A 20,545-nucleotide genomic window follows, 5' to 3' on the forward strand; every position below is an offset into this window, starting at 1 on the left:
TGCACGTGGCCTTCACTTTCTTTTGATCTATAACTGAATTTAAATTGGAAAGAGAATAATTTGTATAATCTTACATAAATGATGTTTTTAAAAATAATTGAGTTTCAGCGAATGAAAGTTTGTAAATTGCCTAAATATTTTATCATGATTAGCATGATTACGCATAAATTAACATATTTTATGCAAGGATCGCGAATCGTGCATCGTAAATCGTTAGATCGTGCATCTTAAATTACACCAACCCGCCGAGAAAAGGCTATCGTAATACTTTCGCTAGGCGAAATTAATAACACGTGTAAATCGTAATTCAATAAGTTCATTGTTCTCAAAGTTTTCGAAGTCAAAGTTTTCGGTGTCTTTGAACCAAAGAAATCTCACAAAGTTTTTATCTTCTTCAAACAATGCGATTTGCCAAAATGCTTTTTCAAGATCACCGGAAATAACGAAATTATGTGCTCTCAATTTAATCAAAACGTCCAACAGAGGAGCGGTTATTGTTGGACCAGTATACAAAACATCATTTAAAGAGGGTCCGCCCACTCGACTTTTGCAACTAGCGTCGAAAACAATACGAAGGGGTGTTGTTTGTTTATCAGTTCTTATAACCCCACGATGACTTAAATAATGGGAGGTGCCAATAGAATAATTCTCACATTCTTCAATAACTTTCAAGTTTCTTTGTTCATTTATAATTTGCTCATAATCTGCAAAAAGTTGTTTATCTTTCGAAAACTGTTCATGCAGGTGTTGTAAACGTTTTTTAGCGGTTCTGTAATTATCTCCCAAAGGTTCAGAATTTTCTTTGAAAGGAAGTGAAACATGATATCTTCCTTCCTCGAAAACAGTCGATTTTTCAAAATCTTGTAAAACAGTTATATCCTCCTCTGTTAAAGTTTTTCTCCAATCAGTATCATAAGCTTTATTTAGATATGTAAGTTTATCCTCAGTTCGATCTGTTTGCACTGCACGCATAAAATGAGTACTAACAACGTTTGTGGTGGAGCTTTTAATCTTTCCCCCTCCTTCAACTGGACCGCTCAAAACATAACCCAGTTCTGACGATATAGCAGTAGGGCCATTTGGACTACGTATCTGTTTCTGACCAATAAAGTTCCAATAATCTGCTGAGCCGATCAACACGTCTATCTGTAACGGTAGATTGTCGGGATTCTGGTCTGCTAATTTCAAATCTTGTAAATGTTTGTATTTACTTTGGGCTAAATTGATAACTTGATCCTCTAACGGTAAACAGATGTCTGATACGAGAGCACGTACGTAAATACTCAAAGTTCCTTTCTGGTTTTTAACAGCTAAATCAACTTCATCAAGTTCAAGATTTTCCGTTTTGTTTCCGAATGACATAATGTTAACCGATTTCTTGCCCACTGTACGTAACTTTAATCGTTCTCTGGCTTCCTTGCTAATGTAACTTTGTTGACTGCCGGTGTCGAACATAAGTCTCAAATTCTCTGATTTCTTTTCATCCGTTGAGCTGACTTGGGCTCTAGCTGTTTGAAGCAAAACTGGATTGGCTGTTTTCGTATAGCTGATGTTAGCAGTTACTTTCTTGGGTTCCTTCGTCTCAGAGTCCTTACTGTCCTTATCCTCCTGAGGTTTCTCTTGATCCTGACTGGGCTGATAACAACAAATTGACGTATTGTGTCTACCTTGACATTTTTGACACTTCCAATTTTTCCTGCACTTGCCTGCTGAATGTCCAGTTTTCATACAAACAAAGCACCTAGACTCTTTCATTAAAATTGACTTTCTCACTTCGGGTTTCGTAATAATATCACAGTTTTTTGAGTAGTGATCCCGCCGACAGAATATGCATAATAAATCAGTTTTCTCTTTTCCTTTTTGATCAGAGTTACCAGAATTTCCCGAATTTTTATTTCTATTTCTGTTTCCTCCCCTCCCGACGAAGAGAGATTGAGCAGTATAACCTGAATCACGCAAATTTTCTTCAGAAGAAACTTTTTCTCTAGCACACAATTCTTTTTCAAGTTCGTTCATAATGTCTGTCAATTTCCAGACATCTTCAAATTTTCTGGATAAAACGAGTTTTATATCTTGAGGGAGTTTCTCCATAATAATTGGGATAAGCATTGTCCCATAAGTTGTACTGTCGCAACCTAAAGAGTCCAAACTTCTTATCTCAGTTTCAATTTTGTCAAAAAGATTCCGCAAACCTTTAACATTTTTCGAATCAATAAACTCTAAGTCTAACAGTTTTTTGACATGAGAGCTAATAACAAGTTGTTTATTACCAAAACGTTTTTCGAGCATTTCTTTTGCAGTTTCATAATTTTGGTGAGATAACTGCAGGCCTTTCACACATCTTAGGGCCTCATCAGAGAGATAACTAATCAAATAGTTCATTTTTTCAATGGCGGATAGATCAGGATGTTTGTCTATCGCCTCCGTGAAAGATTGTTTAAAACTTTCATATTCTGTAGGTTCACCGCTGAACCCTTTAATGACGAAACGTGGCAGTTTCACCGGTACTCTTTTGCTCTCTGAATCTGTTGTAACTGAGTCACTGTCTTTTACACTAGCCTCTGGCTTTTTCTTATGTTTTGCAATTAAGTTTTTCAACACCAAAAGTTTCTTACTGTATTTCACCTCTTCTTGGTCGACACTGTTCCGATCGGCAATATAGTCAGCGTCTTCTTCAAGCATTTCTCCAATTTGTTCACTAAGGTCCAAATATTTCTTATATTTGTTTTGCAATAAAGTTTGTTTATTTTCCAAATCAATCAAAGTATCTTCATCAACAGTTTTTAAAGCAATGATCGAAGCCTCAAGCTCTTCGAAATAATTTTTCATGAAATTTAAACAGCCGGTACGTGTTCTCTTTTTAGTGGTAAGCGACATTATGTACAACTTTTTACAACGAAACTCTGGACCAAAATGTTCTTCGTGAAACTATATACATTCAATATTTACATCCAGAAAACAAAACCATGAAATCAAAACAAACCAAAACCATAAAGTAACAAGCCAAACCATAAAATAAATTTCTTATACTTTTTAATTTTTCTACTTTTATTTTTTGTTTTTAATATCCGGTTCGTGTGTACCAAAATGTTCAGCCTAATAATTTGAGATAGTATAGGTCTTTATGACGGTCTCCGATGAGTCTTTCCGAGCAACTAAAATATAAATACAAAAGAGGACTGTAAAAAATAAAAGAGCGGGTCACGTGCTAATCACGTGACCCGTGACTACTTATAGTTATATAACTCATCTTTGTTCTTCACACCATCTACCGCAAAAAAAATTTCAAAATGTTTTTTCCTCGCCGAAACTCAGCTCTTCAAAGTTGAAATACTCTTCTTCTTCTTCACAAAAGTCTTCATTTTCTTCTTCATCAAATTTTTTCAAATCACGGATAATTGGCCTAACAGAAAATGTATAACATACCACAGTTTCGTGGGCTACATCAAGTAGAACTTTATATTTTGCAAGTGGCAAATATTAAAAACTCACTATGGTCAGGCCTTAAGCTTTGCTTGGCTGAATAAACACGATCTGTTTTAGTAACGAATAATAATTATTTGATCTGTTTTGAGTAGAAAATTGGTACCTTGGAAATTGGGGTTTCTGTTCTAAAAATCAAAAAATCCTTCCAGCTGGTAAATAAGAACAGGTATTTACGAATTTTTCGTCAGTGGCTGCTTCTGTTAAATNGTAAGCAATTGAAAACTCCTGATTTTTTGTTTTTCTCAGTGTTTGTTCGGCCGACATTTTGAATTTTATTCTGTTAATGTCTGTGCTCAGCATTTCCACAAAATGATCCGCTCTGCGAAAGCTGTCTTCAGAGAAACTTGCAACCAACCTAAAGATTTTTGGACCCAAATAAAAAAATGCTATGGGACCAAGGATTATGGAAGTAAACAAAAATCTTTTAAAATCTATGGCAAAGCTTACGACTGACACAACATCGTTAGTGAATGCATTTTGTTCTTTCTTAATGCTAAAGTTGGATCCAGTCTCATGACATCTCTAATAATAAACTTTACTTGGAAAGTGTTTAACCAACGTAAAATACCTGCATATTGTAAACAATACAAACTCAGCTTTTACGTTCAGCCCGCCAGCTTACACGCACAATAGGTTAAAAATTTAACTAACTGATCCTGGCCAGATACCTGCAAGGATCATCAGATACATTGCACATGAAATAGCGGCACCCCTCACATTCATCCAACTAACAAACTACCTTGAAACAAACAACTTCTTAAACGAGAATCAATTTAGATTTCGCTGTAAACGATCTACACGTCATGCTTTGACAAAGTTCACCGACCACATCAGGGAAAACATGGACAAATCGAAAGTCACTGGAGCCTTTATGGGCTTAGGCAAGGCTTTTGATACCGTTAACCACAGCTGTCTTCTGGGTGATTTGCAGAAAATTCATAGAATGGGTGCTGCTGATTTTGTTTCAGGACACCCTAAAACTGGGCGTCCACGGAAAAAAATAAGTTTGTTGCAAAAAATAAATCCAGAAACATTGTCTAGAATTAAAAATATATTGTTTTATTTGCAATAGGGCGAAAATAAATAAGGAATAAAAAATGAAAACGTTTTCATTCTCCATTGTTTATTATTTTTTTATGTTGCAAAAATGGACAATAGAATTTTAATTCCAGACATGTGTCTGGATTTATCTTTTCTAATACATTCTAAATCCCAAATCCAGCTGGGTTACTTTCCAAAAAGTTTTCCCCGATAATCCAATTTTTCCAGATCAGGAAATCAGGAAAGATTTTATCGGAATTTTTTTTTGGAAAATCTGGGAATTTTCCAAAATCAGGAAATTTTGCCATTCCGTTTTTTCAAAATCTGAATTTTTTCAGGAAATCGGAAAATTTTTGGAAATGCGGGAGAAAATCCTGATAATGCGGGAGATTTGGCTGTTTTTAATGTGGGAGAGTTGACAGCTATGGGAAAACACCCCATCAACACGCATGTAAGCATGTAATTTCCCCTCTGGTACCTGATGTAGTTAAATTTGACCGCGATTTCCTTATGTGTTTGAATGTAAGTAGTAATTCCCGATATTTCCGTTGGTGTACTCGATTGTCAAGCAGGATTGCCAATGGGTAACTTCATTTCTTAGCATTTCCGAGGGGAAAACATTTTTTAAACTAGGATTTCAGAGGGTAAAGCATCTTTATAACTATGATTTCCGAGGGTAAAGGTAAGGGAATAGACATTCCAAAATTGTTGTTGTCTGCAACCCAGTAACGACTATTTTCTGGAGTGGCCCTTCATTTTGATTTGGTTTCGTCAGCAGTAATAAGGCTAATTTTGTGGTTTTTTGAAGATTGAAAACTAATAAAAAGGTGTTTTTTTTTTTGGGTTATCGAAATCAGTGAAACATGATCTTTCATGTAGTCATATTTTCAGATTGTGCAAATACTAGTTAACCAGACCTGCCAACTCACATGCATTGAGCTTGAGACTCACACATTTCAACATTGTCTCACGCAATTTTTGAAAAACTTGATTTCTCACACTTTCTCACACAATCTCACGCATTTTGGATTTTTGAAAAAATATCTCCCTAATTTTTTGATTTCCGAAAAAATATTTTCCTGATTTTATGATTTTGGGAAAAATGTTTCCCAATACATCCCGGTTATTGGAAAAAAGTTTCCCTGATTTTCTGATTTTCCAAAAAAGTTTCCTCAATTTCCGATTTTGGAAATTGGAAAACCGGCTAAGATTTCTACCCTGAAGTTGGGTAACTTGCATCAGTGGAGGGAAACTTGTATAGCTATCAAATAAATGCTAGACATTTAATCTCAAATTTTTTAATCCGTTAATAATGATATTTTTAAGGGGTCACTCACATATTGATTCTTCCTGCGACTAATGTCAAATTGACGCTAATTGAAAACCCCCTACCCCCTAGCGTCAAAGTTTAATAATTAACAAAAATCGATGAAACTCTAAAATTTCTCCTTCACTTTCATTGCTTCGTCCGCCATCTTTAATTTTGCAAGATGTGACCCGTTTGCCCCAAGATGTGACCCCACTTACACTGGTGGATTTTATGGTTTTGGTGAATCTGCTGGTGGAACTGATGGTTCTGGTGAGCTTGCTGGTGGAGTTGATGGTTCTGGTGAACCATCAAATCCACCAGTGTCCATACAAAGGTTCAATCTTTGGTTAGATTTAGAATGCACAACTGGCCCACACTTCTTGAGATTGAATGATCAAAATACAGGCCTCACATACGAAACGCCAAATCAGAACATTACAACATCAGTTAGGGAAAACATCCAGGATCCTGCCATTCTAAAAGCCAGCAAAAACTAAATGACACTTGTAAACTTAAGTTTCTTACCATTTCCCATCGAAAACAACCAAAAACATTGCTACTTGCCAAAGCCGGAGACCAAAACAACTTATCTTCCAAGATTATGGCGTCCTTTTGGATTTATTGTTAAGGCCATCTAAAATGGTGGAAAGAGTTGCGAAAAGACAGAGGCGCCAACTGCTTTGAGGGTGGTAACGCCAAAACGCCCAAAATGATCTTCCAACAGAAGACGAGTTAGTTGCCGCGTGAGTTGCGTCATGCACTCCACCACAGCGCACAACGAACTGTGTTTCAGTGAATATCAATAATTTTAAGAACATCTTATGTGCCTAACTTCAGTAAACCTTGAGTGCTTCAATGAAGATGAAGAAGGTAAGAAGATAAAAAATGTGCTGGATAATTTTCATTGTAAGACTTTGGTCAATCATTGCTGGAAGTTTGAAAAAGTTTTTCTGAATCAAAAAAAAATTTCAGCCAATTAAAAGCACAGTGTAGTACTTTGTTTGCTGTATCGTCTAGGCTAAAAAAAAGTGAGAAAAGACACGAACGCCATTTTTTAATGAGTAAGTCCTCCTAGTAAGCGAGGACAGCGCTAAATTCAAATTTCCAACTGTAAATTTTTTGAGACAGAAATCTGCCTCACAGGTCACACCCTTCCTGTATACATCAGATTATAAAAATACAGGACGGTTCTCCTGTCTACATAGGCAGGGTTGTTTAAATTAAATCATCAGGTTTGTTTTGATTTAACTTTGTATTTTAATGACCAGCCAGGTCATTCATAGACCTTTTCACCTTTCCATCCGCCATCTTGAATTGTACTGTATGCAAAAATTGAGGAATGAACAAGCAACATGCTGAATGGACCTACCTAAGGATTAACATCAGATGAAAATAAGAAAAAAGTGACAATAATTGTACAAAAATTCAGAATGGAAAAATAAAGCTTGTGTGTTGAATAATGTAAAATGGTAAAAAGGAATGTCCCCAAATACGAAAATCACTTAAACCATTCAGACCCAAAAAACCTTTTAAGCTGTTTTTGGCCCAAATTTGCCCAAAAAAATTTTCCTTAAAAATCTGGCTCCGTCACATTTTGGGCATTGTCATTTTGCATCATTGTGCAAAAAATCAGAAAAAAATTATGGGTCAACATTGAGAAAAGCTATATTTTCTTATTTGGTTAAAGGGAATTTCCCCAAAATACGAAAATCCGTCTTTTAAGGCGAATAAGAATTTTCCAAGAAAAAACACTTCAGCCATTCTTTAAAGAATCTTGCCCTCCATCTTTGTACAAAAAATCAGAAAAAAGTAATGACAGGATTTTGCACAAAGTCCAAAAAACCCTATTTTTAGTCAGTTTTTGGCCCAAATTTGCCCAAATATATTTTTTTTCGAAAATCGGGCTCCGACACATTTCAGGCATTGCCATTTTGCATCATTGTGCAAAAAATCAGAAAAAAATAACGAGTCAACATTGAGAAAAGCTATATTTTCTTATTTGGTTAAAGGGAATTTCCCCCAAAATACGAAAATCCGTTTTTTAAGGCGAATAAGAATTTTCCGGGAAAAACCACTTCAGCCATTCTTTAGAGAATCTTGCCCTCCATCTTTGTACAAAAAATCAGAAAAAAGTAATGACAGGATTTTGCACAAAGTCCAAAAAACCCTATTTTTAGGTAGTTTTTGGCCCAAATTTGCCCAAATAAATTTTTTCTCAAAAATCGGGCTCTGTCACGTTCTGGGCATTGCCATTTTGCATCATTGTGCAAAAAATCAGAAAAAACTAATGAGCCAATCCTGAGAAAAGCTGGTAACAGACGGACGGACGGACATGGGTTAATTTATAGAACCTCCACCGGGGCACCCGGTAGGTCCAAAAAGCCGTGATTGGATTTAGTTGGAAAATATGCAAATCACATGCAACTTTACACAAAGATTAAAAAGGCAATATACCTACCTTTGATTACCTTTGATGTGTTTCAGCAAATTCTCTGCTCACTCAACCCGTGGGGTCCGGTGTTTGACCATTTCAACAATTGAATTCGAGTCAGCCATCCAGTAAGGGAGATGGGCAGGGAGCAGTGGCTGGTCGGGAACATCTTGCAGAAATTGATCAAGTTGTGAAAAAGTATTTTTCTTGGTAACACATTGAATAGTCTTGGACCTGTGTCTGAAAGGCAGCTCTTCCAAATGTTCTTGTTCGTTGTATTCACTGGTTTGAGGTGGCATTTTCTTCCCAGGCGTTGGTTTGTATATGAATAAATACCGCCTTCCCCTTCACCATAGTTAAAATTTGGCACCAGTTGTTCGATTATACACCATGTATATATAATTTGGTATCTTTTGCGTCTTCTCTCGAGACTGTACATATTGAGGTGTTTGATCTTCTTGTACGATAATGGAGTCATAGTTATGTTACTGTACATATATTTATCTTATCGTTTAGATCAATACATTCGTTATACTAAATAGAAATTAGCTGAATGATACTTTTATCCATGTATTGATCCTTATCACTGCATTATGACTGTTTTGAATTGCCCAATCCCTGGTTGTGGGTTCGCCACTGATGATGTCGATGTAGTTGGGGCTGCAGCAATCTTGAACGCTCACACATACACACACATGGTAGTACCGCAACCAGCAGCTCCTCCCGTAAGAGGCCCAAAACTTGACCGTCCAAAGCTACAGCTCAACTGCACCAATGAAGACTGGAACGCTTTTCAACGTCGTTGGGAGACTTACCGTACAGGATCTGGAATTCGGGATGATATCGCCGCAGGGCAGTTATTAGAATGTACAACTGAACAGTTGGGAAACATATTGCTCCGTGCGGAACCTGCTTTCACTACCAAACCTATAGCCGAGGCTTTACAAGTGTTGAAATCCGTTGCTGTGGTACCAGTTGCACTTGGAGTCCTTCGCTCGGAACTAAAGTCTGTCCAGATATAATTGGCAGTGGAAACAAGAATGCCTGTAATTTTTGATAGTCAAATATAATTATGAAAATTTTTTTTGCTTGTTTTAGAAAATCAAAAGCGCTATATTTGAATGTATTTTTGTTTGAAAAATTCGCGATTTTTAGCGGTTTAATTTGCGATTGTAAAAATTTAGCTTTTTTTCTACTTATGCTATAACGTTCATTTTTACACCAGTGGTAGTTCAACCTTAGGTTAAGAAGTTTGTTAAATTTCAAGGCAAACAAAAGAGTCCTTCGGAAGATATGGGACCCGAAATACCCCTTGGTAGCACTTTTCTGTGAAATATCAAATCTCCAACTTATTACTAAAAACGGGGGTAGTGATATGATTGATGAAACAGTTTTTCGATCATAACACATTTTACAATCTCTTTAATGACCTCATAGCCAAACTGTGTTTAGTGTTTTGGGAATTAGCAAAGTTCTTTAATGACTTAAAAAAAACAAAGGCAATATAAGTTCATGCTTATCCTTTCAATAAAAACAATTATATTGCATATGATTTTACTTCGTTTCGAAATAATCAATGATACCAATAATACCAATGCACCAACACTTAACATTTTCCAACTTTTAATTGCACTGTTCAAAAAAGATAACCCCCGTTTTTAGTAATAAGTTGGAGATTTGATATTTCACAGAAAAGTGCTACCAAGGGGTATTTCGGGTCCCATATCTTCCGAAGGACTCTTTTGTTTGCCTTGAAATTTAACAAACTTCTAAACCTAAGGTTAAACTACCACTGGTGTAAAAATGAACGTTATAGCATAAGTAGAAAAAAAGCTCAATTTTTACAATCGCAAATTAAACCGCTAAAAATCGCGAATTTTTCAACCAAAAATACATTCAAATATAGCGCTTTTGATTTTCTAAAACAAGCAAAAAAAATTTTCATAATTATATTTGACTATCAAAAATTACAGGCATTCTTGTTTCCACTGCCAATTATATCTGGACAGACTTTAAGTGTTATGCGACAAGACCCTGATGAGCCATTTCGAACATTTGCGGCTAGAGTGCAAGGAAAAGCTGAAGTGTGTGAATTTACTGTTAACTTTAACGTTAATTGTGGAAATTGTAATAACGCTGTGACAGGTGAAGTGTATTATACTGATGAGATGATTCGAGACGTCCTGCTTAACGGCATTGCTGATAGTGATATTCGTCGTGAGGCGTTAAGCTCTGAGGACATTCAGGTGAAATCAATTGCTCAAGTCATTGCATTTATCGAGAGCAGAGAGATTGCACGTAATGCTAATTCAAATTCACCTTCCTTATCTGCATTGTCATCTTACCGTCGTTCAAACCGTCAATCCTTTGGACGTAGCCAATCCCCATCTCGTGCAGATCGTTCAAAGACTGCCAAGTGCCCAGATTGTGGTAATACTTTCAACGTTTACACCAAAAAGTCGAGAGGGTGGAACCGAAATCCCCACAAGAAATGTGAGTCGTGCTGGAAGAAATCAAGAGCCAGTGATCATGCTGAGACCGGTGCTATAGCCTCCGACAGTGACCCAGTTGGTCAAATATCAACCGTTCGATCGATTCCGCTTGGTCATCATATCTTCAACAAGAGACGCTCCGACATCAAGGAACACCCTCGCATTCAACTTGAACTTTCATAAAAAAACGCTTCTACATCAGTTACTGCGGTGGCAGACTCTGGTGCCCAATCAAATCTTTGGTCGCTTAGCCAATTCTTGAATGCTGGCTTTACGAAAGCTGACTTGTCACCAGTTTCCTTGTCGTTGAGTGCTGCCAACAAGTCACCAATTAAAATCGAGGGAGCCTTCTTTGCAAAGTTGACAGGAAGATCTCCCAATGGGAAAAAGGTTTCGTGTCAATCGATGATTTATGTTAGCAAGGATGTGAAGTCTTTGTACCTTTCTTATGACACTATGTTAGATTTGGGAATTCTCAATAGAAATTTTCCACAAATCGGTATGTTCCAAGATAAAGAGCAAAGCTCAACCCAGAACATTGACACTTCTGTGAGTTCTGGTATGATTTGCGGCGCCACCAAAGATGACGGTGACATTTGTGATTGTCCTAAACGCACACCAGTTCCTGATAAGCCAGACGAGTTTCCCTTTCTGTGCACACCTGAGAACAATAGCAAAATGAAAGCTTGGCTCTTAGATCGTTACAAGAGCTCAACTTTCAACAGGTGCCCGCATCAGCTTCTTCCTTCAATGACAGGACCGCCAGTTGAGATTCATATCAAGGACGATGTCAAACCGATCGCATGTCACAAGGCTACTCCGATACCCCTGCACTGGCAAAAGACTGTTGAATCTGATTTGCATCGTGACGAAGCTTTGGGCGTGATTGAACGTGTTCCCATCGGAGAGCCTGTCGATTGGTGTCACCGAATGGTCGTTACTCGAAAACCGGATGGTAACCCACGACGCACTGTCGACCTCTCGCCACTAAACAAGTTCTGCAAACGTGAAACCCACAATTCAGAAGCCCCATTCCACGTTGCTCGACGGGTACCCAGAAACACTTGGAAGACAGTGACAGATGCCTGGAACGGCTTCCACAGCGTACCCCTCCGTGAAGCCGACCGCCCTCTTACCACCTTCATCACACCCTTTGGTCGGTGGCGCTACAAACGTCTCCCACAGGGATTCCTCTCCTCCGGTGACGGTTACAATCGAAGGTTGGACGCTATCCTTGCTGAATTCGAACGGAGAGAAAGAGTGGTTGATGATACCTTGTTCCATGACGAAAGCCTTGAGGAGCACTGGAAAAGAACAATCGATATCCTCTCTCTTCTAGGAGAGGCCGGTGTTGTCCTAAACCCTGAAAAGTTCCAATTTGCCAAGAGAGCAGTTGACTTTGCTGGTTTCCGTATTTCAGAGGACCGCATAGAGCCCCTCCCAAAGTATTTTGATTCGATTAAAAACTTTCCGACTCCGACCTCGACAACCGATGTGAGAAGCTGGTTTGGTCTTGTTAATCAAGTGGCAAATTACGCTCAACTAAGAAAGCATCTTGAGCCCTTTCGACGGTTTTTGTCTCCCAGATTTCAGTTTCGGTGGACCCCAGAACTTGACGCTGCATTTGAACTTTCAAAACAATGCATTATTGACGATATTAAATCTGGAGTTGAAATTTTTGATCTTGATAAAACAACCTGTGTCAGAACTGATTGGTCGAAGAAAGGCATGGGCTACTTTCTCTTCCAGAAACATTGTGAGTGTGATGCTATCGTTCCGTCATGCTGCGAGGATGGCTGGCGCATAACTCTTGCCGGCTCCCGATTCCTTCAATCTTCCGAAGAGAACTATGCTGCTATTGAGGGGGAAGGACTAGCCATTGCTTGGAGTTTAGAACAGTCGAAGTATTTTACAATGGGGTGTAATGATTTAACCGTCGCCACAGATCATGAACCCTTGACTAAGATATTTTCCGACAAGACGAGTCTCGATGAAATCACAAACACCAGATTGCTACGTCTTAAGCGTCGTACCCTGCCTTGGTATTTCCGTATTGTCCATCTACCAGGCAAAACTAATCTAGCTGCCAACGCCACATCGCGCAAACCCTCTGGAAACGCACATGATCAAGTCGAGGAAGACCGTGTTGAAGCATTCATTGCAGCTGCAATTCGTCGTGACACAGAGTCGGTTATATCCTTGACCTGGGACCGAATCGCCAACGCAACTTCACAGGATCCTGGGATGAGTGCCATAGTAGACGCAATCTTGTGTGGTTTTCCGGAAGAAAGTCGCTCAAACGAGACAGTAGCCTCCTACTGGAGATACCGGCATGGCTTATACCTAACTGACGGTGTAGTAGTTTTCGATGACCGTGCTGTTATCCCACCATCTCTTCGCCCGGCTACCCTTGCAGTTCTCCATTCAGCACACCAGGGAGTATCGACAATGGGTGCCCGCGCTAGAACAATCATCTTTTGGCCTGGTATCACAGAGGACATTGAACGTGTGCGACAATCCTGTCAAGACTGCAACAAAAACGCTCCGTCTAACCCGCCACTTCCAGCAATTGTCTCTAACCCACCACCATCAACTCCGTTCGAGATGATTCATGCCGATTACTTTGACTCTGCAGCCCAACACTACCTGGTCATCGGTGATAGACTGTCAGGATGGTCAGACGTATTCAAAGCTCCGCACGGCTCTCCTCAATCTGGATCAGAGGGCCTCATCGCATACTTACGTAACTATTTTTCCCGATTTGGCGTGCCAACTGAAATCTCGAGTGACGGTGGTCCTGAATTCATATCCAATGCTACGGAGACCTTTTTGAAGAAATGGGGCGTCAACCATCGCATCTCCTCGGCCTACAATCCCCAGTCGAACGGACGCGCTGAGGTTGCTGTAAAATCTGCTAAACGTCTGCTACGATCAAACACTGGAACCGGTGGTAGCCTTGATACTGATCGCTTCCTCCGCGCCATGATGCAACTTCGCAACACCCCTGATCGTGATTGTGAGTTATCTCCAGCCCAAATCGTATTCGGAAGACCTATCAGAGATGCATTTGCCTTCGCCAGTCGCCTGGACAAGTTTACCAACCCTAATATCCGACCCTTGTGGCGAGACGCATGGGCTAAGAAAGAAGAGGCACTTCGGGAACGCTTCCACCACTCCGCAGAGAAGAGGAACGAGCATGCACACGCACTACCGAATTTGACTCTTGGAAACCGCTGCTATATTCAAAACCAAAGCGGTAACCATCCAAAACGTTGGGATCGATCAGGAACTGTTGTTGAGACACATGGCAATGACAGTTACTCTTTGAAGGTGGATGGTACCGGAAGAGTGTAGAGGCAGGCAGGCTGGACACAGATTAAGGGTCGGTTTGGAACACGCACACAATTGAAGTTGATTGATGTATTGTGTTGACAGAGTTCAAACTAAAAAGTACAAAATGAAAATGATAAATATTTTGAACTAAAATGACAAATCCTTGACTAAATGACAAAATATCCTAGATATCCTCAAAATGCTTGTGATAAACCTCTAAAATCTCTCAAAAATGTGAACAAATCATAGAGACAAAATGACAAGAAAACATGACTGAAATGAGCTAATTCGAAAGGAAATTTTAGGTAAATTCTATAATTGAAAATTGTACTGAAAATTAGCTCATTTCAGTCATGTTTTCTTGTCATTTTGTCTCTATGATTTGTTCACATTTTTGAGAGATTTTAGAGGTTTATCACGAGCATTTTGAGGATATCTAGGATATTTTGTCATTTAGTCAAGGATTTGTCATTTTAGTTCAAAATATTTATCATTTTCATTTTGTACTTTTTAGTTTGAACTCTGTCAACACAATACATCAATCAACTTCAATTGTGTGCGTGTTCCAAACCGACCCTTAATCTGTGTCCAGCCTGCCTGCCTCTACATTCAAACGGCTGGCCTATGAGTGTGTGCTGTGAAATGCCATGCCAATAATTCAGTGAAAATTGATGAATTATAACTTGAAATTCATTGACTTAAATTCCAAATTTATAAATTAAAAATAGTGACTTTTCTCTGACTTTCCTCGCATACATCCTTCTACAAAGGTGTTCTGTCAGAAATGTGAAAATCAGAAAACGTGAAAACTCTCTGATCAAAATTGAAACAATTAAAAATGCGTAAAAAGATAATTGCTTTATGCTAATTATAAGAAAATATATTTTCTCTAAGCAATATGCGATCTTTTTATAAGAGCAAAGTTCATTAACACGAAGGTGAAATGATTTTGTCCATTTTATAAGCACAAACATTACACTCCCCCCAATGGGAATATCATTTTGAACAAGCCAAATCAACATACAATGCCATTTGACCAAGTTGAGTCATTACGTCAGACTCGTCAACATGATGAATAATAACCAAACCACGAACTGCTCGTTTGGTTTCACGAAATGCGTTCTCTGTCACGTTTTTGTATCGTATGGTGGCTTTACGTGCAACAGCGTCGGTACTGTATTCAAGATTAGTAACTTGACCATACATATAATCCTTTGATATTGCTGAATCAGTTTTCGTAAAGATGACAACATCTCCAACGTTGATGCTATCTGTTTGGTACCATTTTTGTTGCTTCATCAATTTTGGAACGTGGGTAATAAGCCAAATCTCGAACCAAGACTGATAGATCTGCTCATTTGCTTGTAAGATTTTTGATGGATTGTCGGTGAGTCTGCTAAATGACGTGCCCTACGTGCCCACGTGCCCTCATTTTTTGACGTGCCTTCGTGCCCTACGTGCCCTACGTGCCTTCGTGCTCGCGTGCCTTACGTGCTCAACGTGCCTACGTGCTCGCGTGCCCTCCGAAATTTTACGTGCCCGACGTGCCTACGTGCTTACGTGCTTGCGTGCCCAAAGTTTTGACGTGCCCTCGAATTTTGACGTGCCCTCAAATTTTGACGTGCCCTCAAATTTTGACGTGCCCTCAAGTTTTGACGTGCCTTCGAATTTTGACGTGCCCTCAAGTTTTAACGTGCCCTCAAATTTTGACGTGCCCTCAAATTTTGACGTGCCCTCAAATTTTGACGTGCCCTCAAATTTTGACGTGCCCTCGAATTTTGACGTGCCCTCAAGTTTTGACGTGCCCTCGAATTTTGACGTGCCCTCGAAGACTCGAATTTTGACGTGTCCTACCTTGATGATTCATTATCAGAAGACATTTCGTCCCTCTCCTATGAATTCTTCTGTGAAGTTAAACTGTTCCTCGTTTTGCACACAAAAATCGCAAAAACGTATTAGTAAAAATCAAAAATCACCGTATTTACTTATCATCATATTGAGTACACCACACGCTTCACAGCTTTTAATAAGATTGTCCTTTAATCCTTGAATATATTCGCGAAAGCCATTGTTTTCGAGTGTCGCTTATTTACACATAAGAATATCGTTGATTTACTATTTTCTTTTTAATTAAAAGTGCAGACACAGACAATTTGTATAAGAAAATGTGGTGTTTAAAGAAACACAAACTTTTCTTTTTGGTCAGCGGGTTTAAGATTTTCAGCGCCACTGACTTTATGATGTTTTACTTAAAATGTTCTCCTAAAAGTGGAGACAACATACACCATTTTTTAATACAAATTTCCAAAAAATTTGGCATCGAATTAAAAAAGTTTTTATATAGGGAAACAAAAAACTATGAGACTGTCTTTGTGCAAAATTTCAAGTTGTATTTCAATGTGATGCTTAAGATTTGATGGGATTTCTAATGCCATACCTCTATTAAAATCTTAAAAAATTCCTTCCTATTTCAGAAAGTTCTTATAATTAACACTATATCCCCTAACTTGAAATAAAAAGAGAGCCAGCTGATAAAAAGTAAATAGCATGCGTCTCACATATTTTCTCTTTTTTTCAACCAATCAGAAAAGTTCTTTATTTAGTTTTGGTTGATTCGAAGTAATGCTTAACCATCTCCTTCAGTGTTTCTTGCTAATTCTTTTATAAGCAGACATCAAAACGTCTTCTTCATATTTTTTTCTTCCAACTTTAAAACCCCAACCTAGTGTAGTGTATAATTTATCATATAGTTCGAGAGCTGTCGGCCTTTTTATTAGGCCTCAGAATTTTAACCGTCCTCAACTTGTTCGCCGTATCGAAAACTGTCAAAAAAGTTTTGTCAGATCGAACACTAGCGGTCTCTTTGATCTCCACGAGCCCAAAAAAGAGGTCAAAAAAGGGCTTAAATTTAGGTCATGAGCCTAATACTGTTGTTAATTTTGACAATACGTTAAAATTTGAGGGCACGTCGAAATTTGAGGGCACGCCGAAATTTTAGGGCACGTCGAAATTGGAGGGCACGTCAAAATTCGAGGGCACGTCAAAATTCGAGGGCACGTCAAAATTTGAGGGCACGTCAAAACTTGAGGGCACGTCAAAACTTGAGGGCACGTCAAAACTTTGGGCACGCAAGCACGTAAGCACGTAGGCACGTCGGGCACGTAAAATTTCGGAGGGCACGCGAGCACGTAGGCACGTTGGGCACGTAAGGCACGCGAGCACGAAGGCACGTAAGGCACGTAGGGCACGAAGGCACGTCAAAAAAATGAGGGCACGTGGGCACGTCATTTAGCAGACTCATTGTCGGTGTATATAACGTTTCCTTCAGGACTTCTATCATTGTTTCTTCCTAGTAACAATCTATTTGGAGTTATCAAGTCCATGCATTCGAAATCACCAACGATGTTACCAAGGGCGAGTGGTAGGTTATTGATTGTATTTGCCATTGTCGCAGATAACGTTTCCCACTGTAGGAGAGACAATTTTTCCTTGTGTGCGATCTTCTCGATAGATGCATTGATTTCACGTATCTTTCTTTCCACTTTCCCATGCATATAGTGTCCCTGCACAGGACAGACTTGAAATTCGACTTTGTGAAGCTTCATCAGGTTTGATTGGACATCTCGAAGGTTCAGGTTCATCTCTTTGCATGCTTTAACCAACTGACTCCCTTCATCACAAAGGAGCTTTTTTGGAAATCCTCTGTCACATGCAAATCTTGTGAATGCCATGATGAATGATGTTGCTGAATAGTCATCCATTGTTTTGATGCTGACTGCCGAAGTTGAACAACAACACAAAACTACAAGCCAGATTTTGATAGTCTTCCTTTTGTTTTGTGGTTGATAAGCCAGGTAAGGTCCTGATAGGTCGATTTGTGAGTAAAAGAAAGCTGGTGCTATGGTGAGATTATATGGTGGAACTGGTCCCATTGCGATTTCGACTGTACGTTTCATCAGGTATCTGCACCGTTGACATGAATCACGAACTTGCTTGACGAGACTTCTGCCATCAATGATGTACACTTTCTGTAGAACAAATCGATGAGTTGTTTCAACACCAGAATGACGTGCAGTAGGGTGGTTCCAGTGAATGTCCATGACAATACTGTATGATACAGGAGAGTACCTATCTAAAACAGGCACACAGAAGGTTGATGAGCTCAAGTCTTTCATGACTTTGGTGAATCTTCCCACGATTGAGATGCTTTGATCAGGAAGTATACGACCAGAATACTTGAGTATTCCATTTTGTTCTCTTGCGATGTTTTCGTACTTCGATTTGTTGGTGAACTTCTTGATTTCAGATGTTCCTTTCTGAAAATAGTACTGCTCTGCTGATGATAACTCCTCTTCAGATAATTCCCCATTAAGCTTTGGTTTTGCTTTGCGAAGATTGTTGCAGTAGCGTAAGATGTATGCCATGATTCGGATGACTTGATGGAATGAATGGTGATTTGGATCCAAGATGTAGGAAGAGAGCTCGTATCTCTTCTTTATTTCGTCACTGTTGAGGCTGACGTGCACTTCAATGTTCTTGCAGATTTGTGTTTCCTTATTGACTTCGGATAACTCTTTGTTGGACAATGTGATTTCTTCAACACGCTTTGCTGGGAATTGACTCTTTTCTTGTTTCATCCAATCGAAGCCATTGATCCAGAATGATTCTTGACTGACATCATTCAAAGTTGCTCCTTTCCTGGTTCCTATATCTGCAATCATGTCACTGGATTTTACGTGCAACCAGTCATCTTTGCTTGTGAATCGATTGATCTCAATGACACGACTTCTGACCCATTGTCTGAGCACTTTTTGATCGTTGGTTATCCAATACAGGGATATTTGGCTGTCTGTAAACTTTGTTGCTGATTTGAAGTATCGTTTGAGCGATCGTTGAACAACTTCTCCAGTGTGAGTAGCCATTAGAGATGCATAAAGTTCAGCACGTGGTAATGTCATGTCTTTTGGTACGAGTTTGGTTCTTGAAAATGATAACTGGCAAGAATAATGACCATTCTTGCGGAGAAATCGAACGTATATACATACACAGATCAATGTTTTACTTGCATCTCCGAAATCCAACGTTTCGATGTCAAGCGATACAGCATCGATAGGCACGATGGCACGTTTGAATTTGATGTTTCCAAGTTCTTGCATCATCTCGAAATGTGATATCCAAATTGGTCGTAGGTATCTGGTATGGTATCTTCCCAAGTCAATTGAAGATTGGATAACTCTCGTAGATCGAGTTTCATAGCAGCGATAAGTGGTGATAGCTTGCCAGTAATGTCGAAAACTTCAGCCACCTTTGATGCACAGTGGCGACGTGTGAGTACTTCTGGGATGATATTGGTTGCAGCTGAACATTTCTTTCCTCTTCTCTTTGGTGAGAAGTTCAGTTCTGAGATTGAGATCGAAACTTCATCAGACTTTGAGTACCATTTCATACCACCCACTGCCACTGATACTCCATCGTCAGTAAGGTGTGATGGTGGATCTGCAGGGTGATTCCTTTCAGCTTGAAGCCTCCTTTGGATGTGATAACTTCTAGCTCGTCTGATCGTTTGTATGCTTCCTCTGTGTTGATGTCGCCAGAAATACAGTCGTCGACGTACACATCCTCCTGAAGAATTCGATTGGCAGCTGGATATTGATCTTGGAAGGTTTCGGAAACTTGACGCAATCCACGTTCAGCCTGGTTACCGCTGGAACGTATTCCGTAGATCAGTGTCTTGATTATTTTCTCTCTGGGAATCATTGATGGATTGAGTTCATCTTGCCATATGTAGCGTTGCAACGTCCAATGCGTTGGGTCGAGCTTAACAGTGTTGTACATTTTACTGACGTCACTGTGTAAACCAATTTCATGGATGGACCATCTGATCATCATCTCCTGAAGTTTGTTCAAATTGTTTGTTCCCTTGGCTAGCAAATCGTTGAGACTGAATCCTGATTGGGTTGGCTGTGACGCATCAAAAACAATGCGACATGGAGTGCTGAGTGATGATAACTTCCACACTGCTCGCCAGGGTATGAAGTTTTGGACGGTACTGGATTTGAGCATCTGTTGTTGGTCAGCTGGTAGATTATGTACATAATCAACAAAACCAAGATCTTGAAGTTTCTTCTCTGACGCAATGATGTCATGCTTGTCTTGTTGATTCTCGATTTTGTTTAACTTCTTAATTTGCTGCTGGTACACTTTCATAGCAATGTCCTTGTTTGGGCTGAGTCTGATGCTTGGATCCTGAAGCAAGGGTAAGGTTGCTGTCACAGTGTTGGTATTGAGGTCGAGTTTGACTGATTCATTGATCAGCTCCTGCTCTGCTTCCTCCCTGATGCTGATATCTTGTTGATGGTCGGAACTTTTGCAGGTCGAGCAGGATCTGCACTTGATGCATCTATATGTAATCTCTGATCCTGTTGATTCTGAGAGCTCGAAACGCTTGTCTTT

General features: G+C 39.3%; 3 protein-coding genes across 3 annotated transcripts; 1 reads left to right on the top strand and 2 right to left on the bottom strand.

Annotated features, from left to right (window-relative positions):
- Positions 1 to 273: 273 nt before the first annotated feature.
- Positions 274 to 2,877, bottom strand: LOC136810777 (uncharacterized). The gene has a single exon (XM_067067378.1). It carries the CDS (start codon positions 2,875 to 2,877, stop codon positions 274 to 276), a length of 2,604 nt encoding a protein of 867 aa, XP_066923479.1.
- A 5,989-nt stretch (positions 2,878 to 8,866) lies between these two features.
- LOC136810778 (uncharacterized) lies at positions 8,867 to 13,070 on the top strand. Its single transcript, XM_067067379.1, has 4 exons — positions 8,867 to 9,277; positions 10,241 to 10,919; positions 10,950 to 13,015; positions 13,047 to 13,070. Exons 1-4 carry the CDS (start codon positions 8,963 to 8,965, stop codon positions 13,068 to 13,070), a joined length of 3,084 nt encoding a protein of 1,027 aa, XP_066923480.1. The 5' UTR covers positions 8,867 to 8,962.
- Positions 13,071 to 17,376: 4,306 nt separating this feature from the next.
- Positions 17,377 to 19,251, bottom strand: LOC136810779 (uncharacterized). The gene has a single exon (XM_067067380.1). It carries the CDS (start codon positions 19,249 to 19,251, stop codon positions 17,377 to 17,379), a length of 1,875 nt encoding a protein of 624 aa, XP_066923481.1.
- Between the last annotated feature and the right edge of the window lie 1,294 nt (positions 19,252 to 20,545).

Source organism: Clytia hemisphaerica, unplaced genomic scaffold (assembly GCF_902728285.1).
Source record: "Clytia hemisphaerica strain Z4C2 unplaced genomic scaffold, Clytia hemisphaerica genome assembly, whole genome shotgun sequence".
Taxonomy (NCBI): domain Eukaryota; kingdom Metazoa; phylum Cnidaria; class Hydrozoa; order Leptothecata; family Clytiidae; genus Clytia; species Clytia hemisphaerica.